Raw genomic sequence first — 23383 nt, 5'->3', positions numbered from 1 at the left:
CCAAGCCAATGAGAACATTAAGGTCCCTTGGTTTTGATTCCCTCACCAGAAGATACAGTTTCTCCGTCAAATGCTTTTAACATCATACATACCTCAACTTTCTCAACTCAGTTGAACACAAGCTTAGTGTATGCAGCCTGCCTTCATCATCTAGCCTTTTCTAATCCCTGACAAAATTTAAAGTACCCATTCCAAGATTAATATGTCCTATCTGAGGTACAGTGCTGAAATGGTTTGAAGGATAAATGTGAACAATTATTTATCGGCCATTATTGGAATACCATAACAAAAAAAATAGATTCACACCCCACCCTCCAAACTTTCTTTCTCCTCCTCTCGCTTTCTCCTAATTGGTTTTTGTCCTCATCAATATTACTTTTATTATTCCCTGTACTTTTTCATCTCTCCACTCCCCTTCACCATTTCTCACTTCTTCTCTCTTCATTTCTTTGTCTCTTGTTCACAGACAAAGACAGGCACACACACCCAGAGTAAAAGTAAGAACCAGAATATCATGGGGCGATCTTTGTCAGCTCCACAGAATGACACAGACATTTTAATGTGGAGCTGGATGAACACAGCAGGCCAGGCAGCATCAGAGGAGCAGGAAAGCTGACGTTTCGGGTCTGAACCATTCCTCAGTTTTCTGAAGAAGGGTCCAGACCCAAAACGTCAGCTTTCCTGCTCCTCTGATGTTGCCTAGCCTGCTGTGTTCATTCAGCTCCATACCTTGTTATCTCAGACTCCAGCATCAGCAGTTCCTACTATCTCTCACAGATATTTTAGTGATTGATATGGGAAGTGATTAACTCTTCCAAAGAAGATGTTGAGGATGTTCATATGGCACATATTAATCTGAGATGCCATTGTGTTGCCAGAGTATTACCCTTCAAATGAAATGTCAAACTGAAACCCTACCTTCCAGATTAGGCAGCTCTCAAAGTATACACAGTATTATTGGAAAATGCAAAGGGAGCTGTTATGATGTCTTGAACAACATTCTTCCTGTAACTAGCGTGCACAATAACAGACACATTGGTCCTTTCTGCTCTTTTTTTGCTGGGATCTGCTGCACCAGAATAACTGTCAACATGATTACAACTCAGAAGTAATTCATTTTGTAGAAAATTGCATTAATGGTTTGATAATTTGTTGTTACTCAATCTTAAAAATCTAGATTGATTCATCCTGAGACAGAATTTTAATTCATGCTAAAATACAGCAGTTACAGCAATTATAGCTTAATTCACCATAAAGTTGTATCTGATTCAAAATTTCATGGTAAAACACAATGGACAGTACCTTCCCATGGAGAGATTGGAGGACAGAAGCCCAGAAGTTGTCAAGATGGGAGCGCTCGACAGATCTTCCAGCAAACAAACAGCTGGTGTCAGCAGACTTTTCACTGGAATTAGGGTTTGAGATTAGGATCTCCAGGGATGACGGAACATTCGCAGAAAAGCAAGTATTGGTTTTGGGGGAGGGGGCATCTTGCAGGGTGGGCATTGTGAGGAGAGGGTGCCGGTGGGCAGGTGTAGCTCTCAATGGCCAATCTCAACTCTATGCCCAGCTTCTTGATCAGACCAGGTTGAGAAACCACTGCCAACTCGCAACTGGCAGCCTGCCCACACTGGTTAGCCAGTTGGGTAGGCTAGCTATTCCCTGTCCCCCTGGAGCTGGAACAATTACAATCCAGACTGGAAGAGGAGTTTAAGTAATCATTCATTAATCACTTAAAGGCCTTAATTAATTAAGGCGCTTAGTACTCTTAAATTCATTGCTCAGACTTTTGAGTTTACGAATTGGGACATTATGTTGAGATTGTACAGAACATCGGTAGGGCCTCTTATGGAGTTCTGAATGAAGTTCTGGTTACCCTGTTATAGGAAAGATGTTATTACGCTGAAAAGGGTTCAGAAGAAATTTACCAGGATGTTGCCAAGAATAGAGTGTTTGAGTAAGGGGAAGAGGCTGAATATGCTGGGACTTTTTACACTGAAGTTAGGAATTGGAGAAGTGACTCCACAGAGGTTTACAAAATCATGAGGGGCATAGATAGGATGAATGGCAGATGTCTTTTCACCACAGTGGGGGATTTCAAGACTAGAGGGCATATTTTTAAGGTGAGAGGAGAAAGATTTTAAAAAGACACAAGGGGCAGTTAATTGTTTTGCACAGAAAGTGATTCATATGTGGAATGAACTTCCAGAGGAAGTGGTGGATGTAGGTACAATTACAACATTTAAAATACATTTAAGTAAGTACATAAATAGGAAACATTTGGAGGAACATGGGCCAAGCACAATCAGGTGGGACTAGTTGAGTTTGAGATTATGGTTGGCATGGACTGGTTGGACCGAAGAGTTTGTTTCCATGGTGTATGACTCCATGGCTCTATAACTGGCAGCAGTGTAGAAAGGTGGAACTTGAGCCTCCTGCCCCGAATTTAATTCAGGCAGAGGCAGGAAAGTATCAGGATTCTGGTCCACCACCTTCCCTCCTTATTAAATTCCTTTCCTGTTCCTGGGCTCTCCAACTCAGAGTTCCTTTCACATTAAGTGAGAAGCTATTTGGTCTTACTTACTTGTATGGGTTGGTTTCAAAATGAGCTATGTTCTCCTGTAGCTTCTCTCGAGCAGTTTTGTTATTCATCTGGAGGCTCGAGTTACTGTTGTACACTGCTACTCTCTGTAAAACCTTTCACCAAAAAAAACACTCTTTATCACTTTAAATATTGTATATCTGATAACACATTCAGGCCATTTAGTTTTAAGCTGGGTCAGCTAAGAAGAGAGAAAGAACATAGCAGTGAAAAACAAACAAGGAACAATAATAATAATCATCATCAGCTTTAGCATGAGCCACCTTTTAGTCAAACAAATGTCTGAACACATGTTTAGTTGGAAAGAAGTTTTTTTAGGGAATCCCTACAGAGAAGATAGAGGCCATTCGGCCCATTAAGTCTGCACCAATCCTCTGAAGAGCATCCCACCTGGACACACCCACCCCCACAGTATCCTGTAACCCCTCATTTCACGTGGCTAACTCACCTAACCTGCACATCCCTGGACACTACGGGCAATTTAGCATGGCCAATTTACCTAATCTGCACATCTTTTGGACTGCGGGAGGAAACCAGAGCACCGGAGGAAACCCACGCAGACACAGAGAGAACGTGCAAACTCCACACAGACAGTTGCCTGAGCGTGGAACTGAACCCTGGTCATTGGCGCTGTGAGGCAGCAGTGCTAACCACTGAGCCACTGTGCTGTCCAAATCAGATAAAGCAAACACAGCAATGTGCTTAACTTATTTCTTCAAACCCGTTAATTAAAGAAAGTAATTTTTTTTGCATTTGGAACATTTTCCTGAAGTTTGTGCATATAAGTAGAACAAGGGACCCAAATTTCCACGAAAAGCAGGAACCATGAGTTGGGACTGAACCCACATTGCATTCCTGCTTCTATCTTGAGGTTGCCAGGGAACATGAATAGGAGATTGGCAGGGGCCTGGACTGGTCCACAGGCAGGTATGCCATCTACACTGGGAATGGAGATAGGAGTGGGAGACAGAATGACGCCAGAGCAAGCAAAGTAAAAAGCTGACCTTCATTCCTGTCTATTCACAAAATCAACAGCCATAAAGAATTTCAATAATATCTCAAAAATATATCCAAACTTAAATGCAAGAGCCCATAAATCCTGCATATAATGTGTGTTGACTCTGCAAGAGAAGCTACATAAACATTGTCAAGAGTCCAATTGTTTATTTCAAGGATTTATAGGGTCTTGGAAGCAATCCAGTTTTTTAACATGTCTATAAGTAATTAATCCTTATATAGTTACTATCAAGCGTTGATAAACATATTAAAAAGCTGGATTGCATCCAATGGCCCATTAAGCTCCCAAATAAACAATGTGACCTCGACTGTTAATCTCTGCAGGTGGGTAATCTGAAAACATAAAAGTAATCACCCTAACACTAAGAATTACTTACCTCATAAAACTTGTCCTGCCTCCCTGGAGCTTGGTAAAACCTGGCAACTGATAAACTCCACCTTGCAAACATCCAAAAACTGTCCAGAAACACAATCTGGCTGAAATTGTCACTCTGTAAATTAGCTTCTTAATAGGAGTGGGAGTGTTTGGATCCTACTCCTTTCTCCGCCCTCAGGAAAAGCAGAGTGGAAACAAAAGTGGAATTTTTGGCTGTGCCACTCAGCAATCTTTTTTTCTTGTTCTCCCACTTCTGTTCCTATACAATTTGGGATGGCTTCCTCTTTTTCAACAGAGGCTACAATTTTGTTGTTTCTTTAAGTAAAATGTTACTCTGTCATGTGGTGACCATCTCCTTCATTTTGAAATTTCCAGTGGCAGACATTTCTCCACTTGAGTTCTGAGGAAGGGTCACTGAATCCAAAATGTTAACTCTGATTTCTCTGCAAAGATCCTGCCAGACCTGCTGAGCTTTTCCAGCAATTTCTATTTTTATGTCTGATTTCCAGCATCCTCAGTTCTTTCAGTTTTTATTTGACAAATACTTCTCCTGTTATTTCGAGATGGTAACTACATTTTTTGACATATGTAAGCAGGGAAGAACCAAGCAATTTAAGGACATTACAGACTAAAACTCCCTTCATTTATATTTGTGGAATGTAGTAAGGATATGATGGACTCATTAAAAGCAAACCCAATTGCATATTGTTGCATTTTCTTTAAGCCCTGTGTTCCTGATCTGCATAAGGACAGGAACAGTGCTGATGTGCTCAGAATATACATTTCATTGGCTGAGTTTTCTGTGTTCTTTATAACCTCACAGAGAAGGTCATCTGCTTCCCTGTTCCATGACTTGAGCCCATTTGCCCAGGTTAGAGTTGTGACTCATCTGGTTTCAAACCAGTTAGTCCTTTTTTCCCAGAAGGTCACCCATAGTCTTTTCTAAGATATAAGCAGATACTGAAAGTTTCCATTTCCACACATCTTGTTTCATATTTTATGAGGGGGAAGCAATGACCTAGTGGTATTATCACTGGATGATTAATCCAGATACCCAGATAATATTCCAGGGACCTAGGTTCGAATCGCAACATGGCAGATGGTGGAATTTGAATTCAATAAAAATTTAGAATTAAGAGTCTAATGATGACCATGAATCCATTGTCGATTGTTGGAAAAACCCATTAGGTTCACTAATGTCCTTTAGGGAAGGAAACTACCATCCTTACCTGGTCTGGCCTACATGTGACTCCAGACCCACAACAATGTGGTTGACTCTTAACTGCCCTCTGGGCAATTAGGGATGGTCAACAAATGCTGTCTGGCCAGTGATGTCCACATCCTATGCACAAATGAATAATAAAAGGGGTAAGCTTTAAATAAGTACCTTTGAAGTCTTTGGGAGTGGATCTGCTGGCAAGGGTCTATTAGGAGGTGTTTGTTTTAAGGGTTTAATATTGGCATATTCTAAAGATGCTGGAGAATAAACCCGTGCTGCAATAGGGGTGGGCACTCTGCTGTCCTGCTGACCATCATTGGTTGGAGAGGTAGGCCGAAGACTTGGTAGTATTAAAACAGGACGCTGAGAATGAAGAGAGTGAGGTAATAGTGGTTTTTGAGGCAATGCAGGACTCTGTTGCGGTCCATTCTGGAAGAAAAAAGAAGGAAAATTAAGTGCTATGTCTTTTTTTATATCTTTATTTCTTTATATCTTTATATTTCTCTATCTACACCCTTCCTTCCCCTGTCCAAATTTATTCACCTCTTTGTACTCCTGTTCTAGCAACCAGTGATACAGCAATGAAAGTTCTATTATGAATGATGGTGGAGATCAGTTCAGTTCTGTTATGTCCACTGCCTTCCATTACTTTACCTAAGAGACTATTCTCACCATGTGAGCAATGTTAGTTTGTGTAGGAGTGGTATTGCCTAAACTTGATGGAGGGAAGCTTGTAGATTTAAAACAGCTATACAATGATAAGCACAACAACTATATTAAGTATAGAATCATAGAATTTTAGAATACAGAAGGAGGCTATTTGACCCATCATGTCTGTATAGGCTTTTGAAAGAGCTACCCAGCTAGTTCTATCCTCCAGCGCTATCTTTGTAGCCCTCTAAATTCATCACTTTCAATACTAGGAAGGATAATTTATATTGCTCAGTAAAATGGACCAAAAAAAAAACTCAAGATTGGACATCTTGGAGAAGACAATTCTTAAGAAATAGAACTGCTTTAAAATTAAACAATAAGCATGAAGCAGAACAGGTAATGCACTATTATATTCATTGGGTCCTATTGTGGATGTTGTTATTAATCCCCACCATAATAAAAAGCATACATACTTTTGCAACATTCTAAAAGTTTTTAGTAGCGACTTCAATTTGAGAACAAACAGAATTCTTGAACAGGCAAGTTTTAACAGAAGAGTTCAGCTTACAGGGGACAATTTCAACTGTGATCTCTACAGATTAGTGAAAAACTATGGTATGTTGAAATCGGAATTCAGAAGAAACAGAATTATTGCTGGAATTACTGATAAATTGTTGCCAGATTTCTCTAATTCTTTTTTAAATGAAAGAAGAATCAGAGAAAGCTATTCAAATTGTACTAGAAGCAAAACCAAAAAGACTCATAGACAAATCCCGTGAGGAGAAGAGCAGCTCTACAAAGACAGCTGCAGACATTATCTACTTTATAAAATATGCAATGGCAGTGATGGGCCAAAATGCCTTTATCTGTGCTGTAGATCTCTATGCTCTATATGATCTTTTCACATGAAAAAGCCAACCCCAAGAAAAGCCAAATAGCAGATGTTAAGCACTTTGGTACAACAAGGCCTCACAAGCACAGGCATTGCCCTGCCATGACAAAAAGTACTAAATTTGTCAAACCGCAGGCTGCTTCCAGAAGATGTGCAGAAGTAAGACACAGTTTCACAGCAGCAAAAAGACAAATGTTTACACATACAACAAGGTCAATGTGGTTGCACCACCTCCTTTAGAAGATACCTGTATTAGGTGATATACCTCCATTGGAAAAGATAGCTGAGACATTCCCGGGAGAGCTTGTTGATCCAGGTAACTCAGATTTGACAGAATCTGTTTATGTCGATGGACAAATTACTTTTAAGCTCTGTACAGTTGTGAACTGCTATCAGACCAGTTAACAATGCCTGAGAAATCAGAAGTCACAGCCAAAAGAGATGAGAATATACGGCACAAGTGGAATAACTGTCAAGACCACGGATATTCTACACTGCAACTCAAAGAGTTTAAGCAAGTTGAAAGTGTTTACATAATTCACAATCAACACGATTCACTTTGAACTTCCGTGGATATCTTGACCTCAACATCCTGAAGGTAGCTGCAGGAGGTCAACTACCTCCCAGACAATAACTGGGCCAGAAGTAAATGGTTTTCGCCCAACAGGTCAAGGGACAATTGGTAGATGATTTCATTGGGCTTCCTAGACTCATCATGGAATCCAAAAAGAAGAAAGAATCTGTTGAGTTCACCAATGTTGATAGTTGTGAACTGTTCCATACTCCGTGGATTGGATCGAGCGGATAGGGAGAAACTGTTTCTGCTCAGAAATAGATCAAGAATGAGAGGGGCACAGATTTAAAGAAGCAAATTTGATGTGAGTTTTTTTTGTAAAGTGCATAGTTAGAGTATGGAGTGCACAGCATGGAAGTGAAAGCAGGCATTCAAAAGGACATTAGATGATCATATACAACTAACCTTTTATCATTCAGCACCTATGGGGCCAAGATTGTGCCAGTTGATCAAGGGGTTCACATAATCAATGTGAAAACACACATTCAGTAATAGAAACCTAATGCAGGGGTATATACGTCACTGTTATACTTCATTTACAGCATGAATCACTTAAATATTAATGCTACTTTGCCCTAAATAAAACCAACAGGCAGACAGCCTTCTTACTTGCACCCTAAACTGACTACTCAGACATCACAGAGATCGTGATAATACAGTAAAATTCTGGTATTTGAGTTATATAATTTTTGCCAGATTGCTACAATTAGAAAGAATGTACAAGGATCTGTGGAAAAGACTGGAGAATGGGATTAAGGCATGTGGTGAGTCAGTGCAAACACAATGTCCTACATGGCCTCCTTTTGTGTCATGACATTTTGTGATTCTGTTAACAAGAAGGAAGGCACAGCACAAGTAATGTTCATTCTGTGCCTCTGAGGCAGAACAATCAATTCCAGGGACAAAGGTGAGCAGCAATTTTCCAGACTGAGGATGTGAAAGTCTACTTTACCACCAAAAGAACCACACAGGGTGGTTGATGACATCCAACCTGACTAACAAATTGAAGAATAGAATCCCTACAGTATGGAAGCAGGCCATTTGGACCATCGAGTCCACACTGATCCTGCAAAGAGCATCCCACCTAGACACACCCCACTACTCCATCCCTGTAACCCTGCATTTCCTATGTCTAAATCCACCTGGCCTGCATATTCCTGGACACAATGGGCAATTTAGCATGGCCAATCCACCCAACCTGCACCTCTTTGGGTCTTGGGAGGAAACTGGAGCATCCAGAGGAAACTCATAGACTCAGGGAGAACGTGCATACTCCACACAGACAGTCACCTGAAGGTGAAATCAAACTCAGGTCCTTGCTGCTGTGAGGCAGCAGGAGCTAACCACTGAGCCATCATGTCGCCGACCCCCCCCCACCCAGCTCCCCCCCTCCACCCCCCACACACCCCCCAAATAGAGAGATTGCATGCTTCAACAGAACTGTATTGCAAGTTGAGAGTAAAGATTTGCTTGAGCAAGATGGGGATAAGCTGCGTATGACTCCATAGAAACCAGACAAATGTCCACAGATTCAGGACGTGGTTAAGAAGAAAAAGGGACTACTGTTCCAATCGGGCAGATATTGTCTGATCCAGAAATCCAGGATGCTCCAAGGAAGAAAGGACTTGTTTCAACTGAGCAATTGTCTTCCATGATGGGCATTTATGAGATTATAGGTCCTCCAGATGATTCTAAGGGGAAACTACCTGAGTTAGGAGAGAAGAATTCCTCTGCAAAGAGAATTCAGGAGATTAAAGGTCCTCCAGCTAAGGTAACAGATTAATGGATCAGTTAACCAGGAATGACATTCTCTGCAAAGGACATCCATAAGATCGAAGATACTCTGGAGGAAAATGATCCGAACCAACAACCCTGAGTAAAAGACCAACTTTAATCTTCTCAGTCCAAAGGGAGAATGTTCTGAGAAAATTGTTAAATGTTCAAGCTGCTAAAATTTGGGAAGTCAGGGACTTGGGGGTAGGTTGGGTAATGGCAAATATAATATATATACTGAATGTATAATGGTTAACTACACGGATGATAACATCTGGGGGCAGTAGAGTTGTTGTATATGTTATCGTTCTGAAGGAGTTCATGCTGATTTTTACTAAGCTCTACCCATCCTGATGACATCACTGTCTTTGAGTACAGAAAGTTGGGGGATTTACACAAGTTCCTTAAAGGAGCAGATGTGTTTCTCACTGCTCTTAATAGGCTTTAGTTGTTATGGTTTCAGTAACCTGTTCCTATTACTTTCATACAATAAGCTACATTGTCATGTAAGACAAATGCCTCTTCTGTTAAGGCTCATCAATGGTTTATTTGAAAGAAGCTGGTATCCTGTCACCAAGTCACATTTCATTTATACATGATCAGTCCTTGACCACAGTCCTCACCAACCTCAACACCCACAACCCGAGCTACAAATCTACTCCAAAACCTTAAGAGTCCTGCCTCATACAGAGTCAGGCACCAGAGTGTCAGTATCCCTGACAATCATACCTTTTATGTCAGCCAGGGCTCCCCGAATGGACCAGATTAATAGTCCCAATCAGGGAACTCATATTCTATGAGGCCCATCTGGCTGACCTCATTACAATGACTACACTATCCACAATCACCACTAATTAGACAGGGCTTTAAGCTCAGCGCAGAAAGGAGGATACAATTCCTATCTGCTCCACACATGTGTAGTAACATGTAGGTACTGGATGATCTGAAAATATCCAGAAGGAAGAATTGGTAGCAGCAAAATACCCAAACCAGAGAAAATGACATTAGTTATCACAAACAAGGCAGGTTAAGAGATTCAAGAGTGCTCGAAGGTGGGCGTAGAACATTTGTTATTATTTAAAAAGTAGTGGCCCTAAAAATGTGACATAAATTAAGAAGACAGGGAGCCAGTGACCTCAGGTTTAAAGATCTAGAGGGAAGTTGGAGGAAGAAATTTGCAGATTCTCTGGCTATTTTCCAAACTTAATGTGGAAATGGGTTTTGGCAGTGGACTGAAAAGTGATTAATTTTATGACCCTCTTAACAAAACAAGGGAAATGCCAGAAATTTATAGACCAATTAGGTTTACTTATGTATAATTACTTGAATCGATAATTTAGGATAAAAGCATGTCACTCCTAGAGAAAACAGGAGCTAACTGCAGCAGTCAGTGTGGATTTCCAAAGGCAGGTTGCAATTGGTCAGTCATATACAACTATTATAGAATTATAGAAACAGAGTCATAGAGTCATACAGCACAGAAAAAGACCCTTTGGTCCAACTTGTCCCTGTGGACAAAGTTTCCCAAACTAAACTAGTCCCATTTGCCTGCATTTGGCCCATATCCCTCTGAATTTTTCTTGTTCATGTACATATCAAAATGTCTTTTAAATGTTGTAGCTGTACCTGCATCTATCACTTCCTCTGGCAGTTCGTTCCACATATGAACCACCCTCTTTACAACTTTAGCCTCTCACCTTAAAATTATTTCCCCTAGTTTTGAACTCACCCACCCTCGGGAAAAGACTTCTGCTATTCACCTTAACTATGCCCCTCATGATTTTACAAACCTCTGTAATGTCACCCCTCAACCTCCTACAGTGAAAGAAGTCCCAGCCTACCCAGCCTCTCCTCGTAACTCAAGCACTCCAGTCCCAGTAATATCCTTGTAAATCTTTGCTGCACCCTCCCCAATTTAATAGTATCGTTCCTATAGCAGGGCGATCAGAACTGTACATAGTACTCCAAAAGTAGCCTCAACAATGTCCTGTACAACCATAACATAACATCCCAACTCCCATATTCAATGGTCTGAGCAATGAAGGCAAGTGTGCCAAATATGGCAGCATGGTTTAAGTAGACTTTCAAAAGAGGGTTTGATAGGACAGATGCAAGAGTGTCATATGTCAAAGGGAACAACAATTTATACTGTATGAGAAAAGTGTGCAGAATGGTACCAGGTTACCTCAGAGTTCAACGGGACATTGATCAGATGGACTGGTGGACAGAGACAAAGAGGACTATGGTTACTTAGACTGCTTACAAAACAAAACATAGCGATGATAGGATGTTCATCAGAGTTTATGTTTTTGCTGCTTTAGAAAACATGTACAATCTTGAGGATAAAATGACTGGTGTCAAAAATTACAATTGACATTTCTGAAAAAAGAGTCCCAACCCAAAACGTCAACCTTCCTGCTCCTCTGATGCTGCCTGGCCTGCTGTGTTCCTTCAGCTCCACACTGTTATCTCTGACTCCAGCATCAGCAGTTCTTACTATCTCACAATTGACATCTAGTTGTGATGTTGAAAACACTTAAAGGAGCATAGAGACAAAATGGCACAATAGATGGCAACTACAGTTTAATGTTTCATATATTTATTTATATTTTTCATATGGATAGAGAAAAGGGATTGCATCTTGAAGGGTAACATTGTAAAAGGAATAGAAAAGTAGGAGGCTTTGATGTACAAGCAGGAAAGGCCATGAAAAATGGAACAAAATGAAACTGTCCCGAAGAAGAGTCACTGGACCCAAAACATTAACTTTGCCTTTTCCCTACAGATGCTGCCAGACCTGTTGAGGCTCTCCAGCAATTTTTTTATCTTTGTTTCAGATCTCTGGCAACACCACGACTAGAAAGAGTTGTGCAGTCATACAGTCAAAGAGATATACAGCACAGAAACAGACCCTTCAGTCCAACTTGTCCATGCTGACCAGATATCTGAAATTAATCTACTCCTATTTGCCAGCATTTGGCCCATATCCCTCTAAACCCTTCTTATTCATATATGCATCCAGATGCCTCTTAAATGTTGTAATTGTACCAGCCTCCACCACTTCCTCTGGCAGCTCATTCTATACACGCACCACCCTCTGCGTGAAAAAGTTGCCCCTTAGGTTTCTCTTAAATCTTTCCCCTCTAAGCTTAAACCTATGTCCTCTAGTTTTGGACTCTACTACCCTAGGGTAAATACCTTGGCTATTCACCCTATCCATGCCCCTCATGATTTTATAAACTTCTGTAAGGTCACCCCGCAGCCTCCGATGCTCAAGGGAAAACAGTCCCAGCTTATTTGACCTCTTCCGAAAGCTCAAACCCTCCAACCCTGGCAAAATCCTCATAATTCTTTTCTGAACCCTTTCTAGTTTCACAATGTCCTTCCTGTAGCAGGGACAACAAAATTGAATGCAGTATCATAAAAGTGGCCTTAGCAATGTCCTGTGCAGCTGCAACAATGTCATCCCAACTCCTATACTCAATGCACTGACTAATAAAGGCAAGTTTACCACACGCCTTCTTCACTAACCTACCTACCTGTCACTCCACTTTCAAGGGACTATGAACCAGTACTCCAAGGTATCTTTGTTCAGCAACACTCCCCAGGACCTTGCCATTAAGTGTACAGGTCCTGCTGATTTGCCTTTCCAAAATGCAGCACCTCACATTTATCTAAATTAAATTCCATCCACCATTCCTCAGCCCACCAATCCATCTGATCAAGGTCCCGTTGTACTCTGAGGAAATTGGTACCATTCTGCACACTTTTCTCATACAGTATAAATTGTTGTTCCCTTTGACATATGACACTCTTGCATCTGTCCTGATGAATACATGGTAAAAAAAATTTGACAGTTTTTTTTAAGCAGTACCCAAAGTTTCTTAGGTTCGTAGTTCGGCTACATTTGGACTTTTTTTACATCAATTTGGGTTTATAGGAAAGACATAACAGATTTATTAGAAAGTCAGGTGGGAGAAGTTTTGGAATTAAAATTGAGATTTTAAAACTGCACTGGCTCTGAGAGGGTTAAATTGGGAAGTTTTTCAGAGGATTGTGGCAAGGTGAGTAGCAATAGAGCGTATCAGTGGTTGGTGAAATGGTAACAGGGTGTCACAAGTTCAAGATAATCAGAAAAGGAAAGAGAAGTTTGGAAAACAAATTAGTTGTGCAGTGGCTTGTGAGAATGAGGTATTACTGTTGACTCAAACTTATTTTAAAAATGAGGAAGATAGTTATCTTGAACAAGGCATTGAGAACAATTTCTTTGAAAAAGGTATGGGCATTAATTAGATTAGATGGAGAATACATTGGTTCACTTGATCAGTCTCTGTACTGCAGCACTCTAAGACTGAATTCTAAGGTATTCCTGTTGATACTGATCCTCTTCCTAGACTGACTAATTTTCAACAATAATTGACTCTGAAAAATAATGACAATTGATCTGCTTCCTCACTGAACACTCCGATATTAAATGCTGTGTGTCTAAGCACAGGGTCAGTTGTCCGATTGCAGGTATTCATAGTACAACTCTATCAGTGAGCCATTTGTGGAATTACTTCTCCCACTGGATATTCTTTTCCCGCCAAATTATTACCATTTTCTCTTAAACTTACCTTTGTATCTTTGTTTCGGATTTGGAAGGTTGGGTTTGAATGGCCGTTTTTAATTTTCTGGTCCACGTTATTATCACTGGCAAAAGACACAGGATAGATCATAATTTGGTTAAATAACACATTGTTTGTAAATCTTCAAACGTTGATTCCATTACAGTGAAAACAAACAGATTTCTTTACGCCATGGACTTGATGGACATATTCAGGAGTGTCCTTGAGTATCTGCAGGAATTTGAGCGCATAGATGTTTGCTTGGGAGTGGGTCAGTGTGCATTTATGTCAGTCCCGATCTTTCTTCTTCCTTGCATAAAAATGATGTAATAGTTTGCGCCCATATGTCTGCATGGGTATATGTGCATGTATGTATGTTTATGTGTGCGCACACACGCTTTTCAGTCTTGAACATTAATCCTTGTTAGAAGATTCCGTGCCTGTATATGCAGTCTCACCTTGAATCTTCAGTTTCTAGTTAATACTGGAAAAGTAAGCTTAAGTTATGTCAGGGCAGCTCGGCCACGGGCAATACGGCACGTGGGAATTGTGAACACTTCAGATAGCCTAGAAGAACATGTGCTGTAAGTGTTAGGGGCTGCAGAAACCTGAGCTCTGGGTTTCATAACTTAAGTGGCTGCTGGGACCATTGTGGTGCAACAGCAAGGCTGAGAGTTACATGGATGTAGGTGGTCACACCACAAGTTAGGGGTATGCAGGAAGATAGGTCATGGGGACCAGCAGGCAGTACAAGAGAATCAGGCAAGTCGTCCACTGAGGTCCTGCTCAAGATTTGATTCTCTATTCTGGATTATGATGGGGGTGATGGCTTCTCAGAGGAGGATAGCAAACTCCAGGCCCATAGCAACACAAGAGTGAAAAACAGACAGGTGTTTCTGTAGCCGTGGCATGACTCCTGGACAATGTGCTTCCTTCCTGGTGTTAGGGTCAGGGATATCACAGAATGGCTGTAGGGTAATGTCTAGGGATCAGCCAGAGGTACTCAAGAGTGCATTAGATAATTAGCTACACTGAAATAATGGGCAAAGTTATGGAGAAAGGATGGGAGAATGGCACTAAGTCATGATTCTAGTGCTAACATGGTGGGCTGAATGCTATCCTTTTGCACTGTCACAGTTCTGTGATTCAATGTGTCTGTGTGTTTATGCTTGTCTGTGTGTGTGTGTGTGTGTATGTGTGTGTCCGCGTGCGTACATGTGCATGTGTGTGTGTGTGTGTGTGTGTCTGTGTGTGTGTGTGTCTGTGTGTGTATGCACATGCTCGAAAGCCGAAGTATTAATGCTTGTGTGAAGGTTTTGTGGCAGTATGAGGGTCTGAATGCATGCATTAGAACTTAAGAACATCGCCTCAGCCTCAGAGTTTCTGCCTCTACATTTGTGTTGTATGTGTGTATTGTGTGTGTGCACATGTATGTGTACATTGGCCAGTCTTTTGGCTGGGTTTTCTGTCAGTGTGTGTATGCATTTGTGTGTGTGGATGTGCAGTCGTCACATTGGGCATCAATCTTCTATTAGAGACGCAACAACAACATCACAGCATTAAAGAATAAAAGGCGAAAGTGTTGAAAACAATCAGCAAATCTGGCAGCATCTGTGGAGACAGAAACAGCTGGAGTCGAACATGACCGTTGCTCAGAACAAGCTGTGTCAGACTTGAAATGTTAACTGTTTCTCTCTCCACAGTTGCTGCCAGACCTGCTGAGTTTCTCCAGCAATTTCTACACAAATTTCATGCTCTCAGAATTTGAAGTATTTTGCTTTTACAAGAGTATCAATGAGTTTTTTACAGAACATATGTGATGCACTGAAATTAACAACACATTATAACCTCGTCACACAGGTTAAAATGGTGCGACATCTCTCATAATCTGGGATCAATCTCTGTATTAGGCTTATACACAATGTAGAAGATGGAGGATTGTAAAAACATTGCAGACTGATGGAGTGATATCAAAGCTTGGGGTAACTGTGAAATATCTCTTTATCTGAGTGGATGGCAGGAGCATCTGGACGCAATGCTATAGTCTTTACGTATCACAACTTAATTCAGCAGCTTACAACGGACATCTCTTCATGTCATCGAGAAAAACTACCTTAACCTTCAGCGGCTTTTTGACACCATATTTTGTTTCCAATCCCTAATCCTGTGTGTGCAACAATCGTGAAAAAAATAAATTAAACCTCAAGAAGATTTGGAACAAAATCTTTCCTTTTCCTATGGAGGAGGGTTACACACCCCCATTGTCTTTTCATTTACTCGGCCCACCCTCCATTATGTGCTCCAAGGGTCAGGAATTCAGGTTGACCCATGCTTCAGTGGCTGCTCCCACAGTAGCCACTAGGAGGTGCAAGAATAGCCCAGTTCAATCTTTCCCAACCTAGCGGACACGTACTTGGACTCCCCTCTTGGCACTTCATGGTAACAGCATGGTTTAACCTCCCAGTATATTAGCCACCCAAAGATTTTTTATGGAGTTCGTGACCTGTGATGCTAATGTCAACATCGAAACAAAATCCAGTTACTCTAAGATAAAGGCAGAACAAAGGCTAAATATTCCTTCAGTATCTATGTTTATGATGCCTATCTATGGTAAGCTAGTTACTTGCAAAAGGACAGATACCATTCAGGATCTCTGACCCTGCAGAACAATCTAGTGATAGGAAGACACAGGCTGGCTTCCTGAGGAGCCCCAGCTTTCTTAACGAAAATTGTAGCCTGGCCCTACTTGTTTGTAGATCAGCCAGAATCAGTTCATGAGTAAAATTAGAATGACTTAAAAGAATAGTGGGGGTGACAGAGATTCCCTCTGAAAATGTGAGATAAGTTAAACATAAAGGTCAAATTACCAGAATTGTTTGTCATTAGGCCCTAGGTTCCTGATGTCCTTCGGAGAGATGTTGTGTCTCCGTCGATAGCAGTAATGCAGAGTTACTGCAATGCCACACAGCAACAATATAATTGGCACCACGATTCCCACCACAATCAGGCTGTTGTCTGCCAAAAATATTAGTTCATATGAGTAAACACAAAGATTCTGGATTCTGGAAATCTGAACCAAAATCAGAGTATGCTGGAGAAACACAGGAGGTCTAGCAGCATCTGTTGAGTGAAAAACAGAGTTAATGTTTCGAGTCCAGAATTATCCTGGCTGAATTTGAAAATGGTAACTCTGTTTATCACTCGACTCCGTCCTTCTCTACCACTCTGTTTTAGGTTCATATGAGATTCACTTTTAATTTACTCTCAATCATATCTCTCGAGAATCAATATCACGGTGAAATAAACTTAATCTGTTGATGCCTTGAACATATGAACAAGGAACAGGAGTAGATCATTCAACCCTTCAAACCGGCTCCACCATTCAATAAAATCATGGCCGATCTGATTTTAAACCCTAACTCCACGTTCGTGCACATTCCCCGATAATCTTTCATCCCTTTGGTAATCAAAAATCTACCTACATCTGCCTTAAAAGTATTTAAAGATTCTGCATCCACACTGCCATGTTTTCTTCAACCATTAAACAAAGTAAATTAATCTGAACTGGGAGAGATAGGTGCCTAACTGTGTGTCATTCTGACTGCATGCCTCTGGGAACTGGTTAAAGTCCAAAGCAGACAGTTTCTCCTGTACACAAGGGCTTGAGGAGTGTCAGCTGCATTGCAGCCCTCTCACTTCTGGGTCAGAATGATGTCCACTCCAGTGACTTCAACTCATTATCCAGGGTGGTGTTCCAGTCTAGTACTGAGGGAGAGCTATATTGTTGGAGGTCTCAGCTTCCAGTTGGGAGAGTACACTGTCCTCTCGGGTGGATGGAAAAGAAGATCTGGAAAATTCTCCTTAAGGTCTCGTCCAATATTTTCAACTCAACCAGCAGCAGCTTAAGGCAGATTCATTGGCCAGTATCACTTTGCAGTTCGTTGGATCTTGCTGTATACAAATTAACTGTCCATAATGGTACAATGGTGCTTGCACACCATAGGTAACCGATTGGTCATAAAATACGTTAAGGATATCCTGGAGTCATTCATTCACAGAGTGTGGGTGTTGATGGCTAAGGCCAGTTTTGCCCAGAGGGCAGTTAAATATCACAGAATCCCTACAGTGTATGGAAACAGGCCCTTCGGCCCAACAGGTCCACACCGACCCTCAGAGCATCCCACCCAGACCCATCCCCCTATAACCCACCTAATCTACACATCCCTGAACACCACGGGCAATTTAGCATGGCCAATCCACCTAACCTGTACATCTTTGGACTGTGGGAGGAAACTGGAGCACCTGGAGGAAACCCATGCAGACACGTGTCACCCACATTTTGTGGGCCTAGAGTCACATATAGGCCAGACCAGGTGAGGGCAATAGCTTCTTTCCCTAAAGAATATTAGTGAACCACATGGGCTTTTCCTGACAATTGATAACAGTTTCATGGTCATCAGTAGACTTTTAAGTCCAGATTTTTATTGAATTCAAATTCCACCATCTACCATGGTGGGATTTGAACCCAGATCCATAGAACATTAGCTGGGTCTCTGGATTAATGGTCTAGTGATAATACCTCTAGGCCCTTGCCTCCCTGTAGATGCAAGTTCTTACTTTAGAAGTCTGCAGCCATTCCATGTTGTACTAGGTTGGCAATATTGACATTGACTGAGAGCACCCAGAATGAAAATATTATCCATTTCCAAACACCGTAAATTGAAGCTCACAAATTGAGTCTTAGGGTGGAAATTATCTTTTTTGCGGTATCAAATGTGGGGGCGGAGAGGAGTATGCATTACGTGGTGGTGAACACACAACACTTGCTTCTGAGACACCTTATTTGGCCAGATGCCAATTGGCTCGTTTAAGAGTTGATAGGTGTATGTAGGTGAGTTTCTCGCCCTGTAACAGGCCTAGATATTGGCCTTCTGGTTTGCCAGAAGTTGCTGGCCAATCAGAGGTCCAATCCTGCCTCCAGTGCTGAGATGGTAGTAATTTTTTATTTTCCTGCCAGGGGTGAGGTTCACAGAGAAAGGGAGGTCAGGGAGGGTTTGGAGGATAGGGTAGAAGGGGAGCTTCTAGAAGCCATCTTCTTATTCCCCATCCACACTCCCAAATTCCCCAGATTGGGGCAAATGGAGTCTGTTGCTGTCCCCTCTCCGCCCCCCCGCTCCAGCAGGCGCGTTTCCTGGTAGCCACCTTTCTCACTTTGTAGCTGGGAAGGTGGATGATCTGGTTACTAATTGACCACTTTAGGGCATTAATTGATGGTGGGTCAAGAAGGCCAACCATGAACCTTCTCATCCAGAACTGAATTGGTTGGGGTGGCAAGGAGGGGATAAACTTGACCCAACTGCTCCCCTTGTGTCTTCCCCAAATATTGTGCTAGTCCCAGGGAGGGGAGTTCCACCCTTAATGCCCGGCTACCGGCAAATCATGGAGCACTGGTTATTCGGATGTTGCTTTGCCAATTTAATAACTGGGCTGCTCGATTCCCACCTTGAGCAGCTAGCCACCCATCTCCTGCATGTGTGCAGCAAAGGTGCTTTTGCTGCCTTCACAGGTTTAATGTTAAAATCTGATTCCTGGTCAATGGCTGACTGGCTAACTCAGCAGGGGTCTGGAGTTGAACTCGGCCACAGGATCCAACCATTAGCTTAGAATAAGCTATTCCAGGCTCTAATGTATCAGCTTCAAAGATGGGCTCGAGTGTCTGAAATGGGAGTTGAACCCAAAATTCTTTAATGCAGAGATTAGAATTTCTTAAATTCTAGAACAGACACCACAAATTGGAGGGTAGCATGAGCCTGCCCTCTCGGGGAGATGTAAACTATCTCAGGGCACTAATCTTAAGAAGGGCAGCAGCTGGTCACTACTAATAGTGCCACTGGAACTTTTACATCCACCTGAACAGCACAACATGCACTCAGTTTAACATTTCATCCAAAAACGTGGTATTTCCGACAGTGCAATGCTCCCTCAGCATTGCAGAAGAGGGTCAGCTTAGAGTGAACTGAGAACTTTGACAGTCAGAATTGAGAGTCACGGAAGCGCTAAACAGTTAAAACAAAAAGGCAAACAATCTAAACAACAGTTCTGAGGAAGGGTCACCGGACCCGAAACTGTTTTTTCCTTCACAGATGCTGCCAGACCTGCTGAGCTTTTCCAGCAACTTTGTCTTTGTTCCTGATTTACAGCATCCGCAGTTCTTTCGGTTTTTAACCTAAACAACATGTTTTTCTTTGCAGTCTTGATTGGAAGATTCAATCTAGATTTTGGCATCAATCATTTTAGAGTAACAGCATTAGCCAGACTAAACCTTGAAACCTCTTCAACCCTGCAATTAAATGCAGGCTAACCCATATTTTAACCCCATCTACCTACCTTGGCTCTGTAAACTGAATTAATTAGCGGAACAAAAAATTATCAACCCCAGTGGTGAAACTTTCAATTGACCTTCAACAGCTTTATCGAATGGTAAAGTGTCTTGGTGTGAAGAAATCTTTGTTGACATTACTGGCCTGCCCCTCACCACAGAAAACATTTCTTTTCTTTTCCCCATAGAATCCCCACAGTGTAGAAACAGGCCATTCGGCCCAACAAGTCCACACCACCCCTTCAAAGAGCATCCCAACCAGACCCATCCCCCTTCCATACCCCTGTAACCCTGCATTTCCCATGGCTAATCCACCTAACTTACACACCCCTAGACGCTACGGCCAATTTAGCATGGCCGGTCCACACAACCCGCACATCTCCGGGAAGAAACCGGAGCACCCGGTGGAAACCCACGCAGACTTGAGGAGAACATGCAAACTCCACACAGATAGTCACCTGAGGGTGGGATCAATCCCTGGGTCCCTGGCACTGTGAGGCAGCAGTGCTAACCACTGAGCCACCGTGCTTTCTCTTTACCTATCCTTTAAGAACATAAGTATTAGGAGCAGGGTTGACTATTTGGTCCCCCGAGTCTGCTCCGCCTTTTGATAATACAAATGCTAAGCAACTGTGGCCATGACCACTTACCTGGCTACCTCCAATACCTTTTGACTCCCTTGTTAGTCAAAAGTCTATCTACCTCTGCCATTAAAATATTCAACGAACCTTCTTCCACCTCTTTTTGGTCAAGAAAGTTCCACAAAAGAAAAAAAATCTTCACATCCAGGTTAAATTGGAGACCATTTAATTTTGAACTGTGTCCTCTAGTTGTAGTCTCTCCTACATCCTCTCAGCATCCACCCTATTAAGTCTCCTCAGTAACCTGTTTGGACCTGTTTGACACACCTCCATAATGGGTGAAATTTTAACCCTAACCTTCTACCCCTGAGGTAGGGACACTAACACTGCACACAAGACCCTCCTCAGCATCTGATGCATTTCAATAAAATGTCCTTGGATCCTTAATTTTCTATACTGAAGGGATTATAAAACGACTCTATGTGACCTTTCCTTAAAATTTAGCACAGAACAGTTTTGGTCTCCTTATTTAAGGAGGGATATACCTGTTCAGTGAGGGTTCACTAGGCTGTTTCCTGGGTTGGCCTTTGAAAGACGGTCGACCAGGTTGGGTTTATATCCGCTGGAGTTTAGAAGAACGAGAAGCGACCCAATGAAACACACAAGATTTTGAGGAGACTTGAGCAAGTAAGGTTGAAACAGAATGTGTCCCCTTCTGAAGGAAATTGAGGGGCCAGTTTCAAGTTAAGAAATCTCCTATTTGAGGTGGAGATAAGGAGCGATAGCCTCTTTCTGCAGGTTGTTAAGAATCCACAATTCTATACCGTGTGACAGCTGTGGATCCTTGGTCATGAAATATATTCAAAACTGAGTTGAACAGTTTTCTCACCCAAAAGGAAGTCAAGGGTTTCCAAAGAAGGGTCACATCCAATTTGAAATATTAATTCTGTTTCATTGTCCACAGATGCTGCCAGAACTGTTGAGTTTCGCCGGCATTCTCTTTTTTCCATTTTAGATTACCAGCATCCACAGTATTTTGTTTTTATATTAGAGTTATGGGGGAGACAGACAGGAAAGTGGAGTCAAGATCATAATCAGATCAGCTATGATCATATTGAATGATGGAGCACCATACGACGCTAAAGGCCTACTCCTGCTTGTACCCCTTACATTTAAATCTTTCAGCAACAGTATCATTCTGGTGAGTCAGCTTTGCTGATTCCAAGGTCTGTATGTTCTTCCTGCGGCATAGTGCCCAGGGCTGATTGCAGAGTTTTAACTGTGGTCTTGCTTCATGCAGCATGGTGACAGACAACAATCATTGCCCACTTACAGTCTGGCGCTCCAACTCCACCATCCACGCTGCCACCGTACCCTGGCTTGTTACAGAATGGAGGTGCCCAGCCCGGCTCACAGTGACAGTTATGCTTGTTGTTACAAACCTGGGCCAACGAGAAAAGACAGTCAACAAACCCACCATCTTACATATGATTCCTTAGTCAAAATCACTTCATTGGCCAAATTGGCAACCTTGCGCTCTTTCAAAGATCTTGAGATAGTTTACAATTCCCTTCCCAGCCTACCTTTGCAATTCCGTCATGTTCTCCATCTTAACCTACTGCCCTCTGCTCTTCTGTGTTTGACATCGTGTTCCAAAGCTTGCTCATATTGTCCATAAAGCCAAGTGGACCCACACTCCTTCTAAACATCTCCACCTTATTAATCTGTTCTATGTTCAAAACCCACTTCTTAGGCCACACCTTTGTTCACCTCACTATTCTTCCCTTCTCTGCTCTTCTCTGCAGGCACTTACTTGATTCTTACTCAATTTGATCTGCACTAACAATCCAAATACAATGCCTTGGAGTCATTAAAGTCAATATTCAATGTTAAATTGGATAGAGGTATGAAGGAAAACAGGAAAAATGTGTACAGCATCAGGGAGGATGAATGCAATTCAAACAATTTGCTCACATGAACAGGTCTGGCCAAGGTGAGTGTTTCCATGGTGTAATGTTACATGTGACAGCAAAGATGAAGGAAGATAGGTTCCTACCCCATGGTTGTGGCATTTTGCGATACATTCATCTGCCTCCAGGAATGAAGCATTCTGACATTGCCCTTCAAAGCATATCTGTGAGAACAAAGGGATCTTTAAGTGACAGGAAAAGACCATTAGGCTTCACACAGATTAATGGGGACAAAATTCTGGAACTCTCACCTAACAGCATTATAGTGTTATATCCGCCACACCAATTGCAACTGTAATGATGCTATCACTTCAAGAGGTTATTTTGAGCTTTTTTTTTGAAGAGAAGGCAGAGGTACTGAGCTGTCTCTAAGAAAGCAAACATTTTGTGAGGCCTTGGGGTTTTTATAAAGTTGGAACAAAGGAAGTAGCCTGGGTGTGGCCAGCCCTCACAGACCAGGCTTTTAAGGTTCTTTTTTTAGTTTTTAGGTTTAGTTTTAAGCAGAAGCCATTGGGCTCTCAAGAGTTGGAAGCTTCATTGAATATCTCCTAGCTGCTACTTTCTCTGAAATTTGTCTTGATGTTTCTTCCTCCTGGATTGGAGAACTGCATGTGAGAATCTGTGATAACAAGGTGTAGAGCTGGATGAACACAGCAGGCCAAGCAGCATCAGAGGAGCAGGAAAGCTGACGTTTCGGGCCTAGACCCTTCTTCAGAAAATGAAACGTCAGCTTTCCGGC

The 23383-nt window shown here is 41.9% G+C and overlaps 1 protein-coding gene across 2 annotated transcripts in view; it reads right to left on the bottom strand.

Annotated features, from left to right (window-relative positions):
- Window positions 1-23383, bottom strand: part of LOC109915822 (disintegrin and metalloproteinase domain-containing protein 19) — a 75776-nt gene that overhangs the window by 4035 nt on the left and 48358 nt on the right. For both annotated transcript variants that reach the window (XM_048604036.1, XM_048604037.1), the window contains 6 exons: window positions 22731-22808; window positions 22008-22116; window positions 16582-16729; window positions 13724-13799; window positions 5383-5643; window positions 2585-2697 (listed from right to left, as the gene is read on the bottom strand). In XM_048604036.1, the coding sequence (XP_048459993.1) occupies window positions 2585-2697; window positions 5383-5643; window positions 13724-13799; window positions 16582-16729; window positions 22008-22116; window positions 22731-22808 (785 nt within the window). The remainder of the gene's footprint in view (window positions 1-2584; window positions 2698-5382; window positions 5644-13723; window positions 13800-16581; window positions 16730-22007; window positions 22117-22730; window positions 22809-23383) is intronic.

This window comes from Rhincodon typus, chromosome 12 (assembly GCF_021869965.1).
Source record: "Rhincodon typus isolate 14 chromosome 12, sRhiTyp1.1, whole genome shotgun sequence".
Classification (NCBI taxonomy): Eukaryota; Metazoa; Chordata; class Chondrichthyes; order Orectolobiformes; family Rhincodontidae; genus Rhincodon; species Rhincodon typus.
The sequence above is the reverse complement of the archived record's forward strand: the minus strand, read 5'-3'. Positions and strand labels throughout refer to the sequence as shown.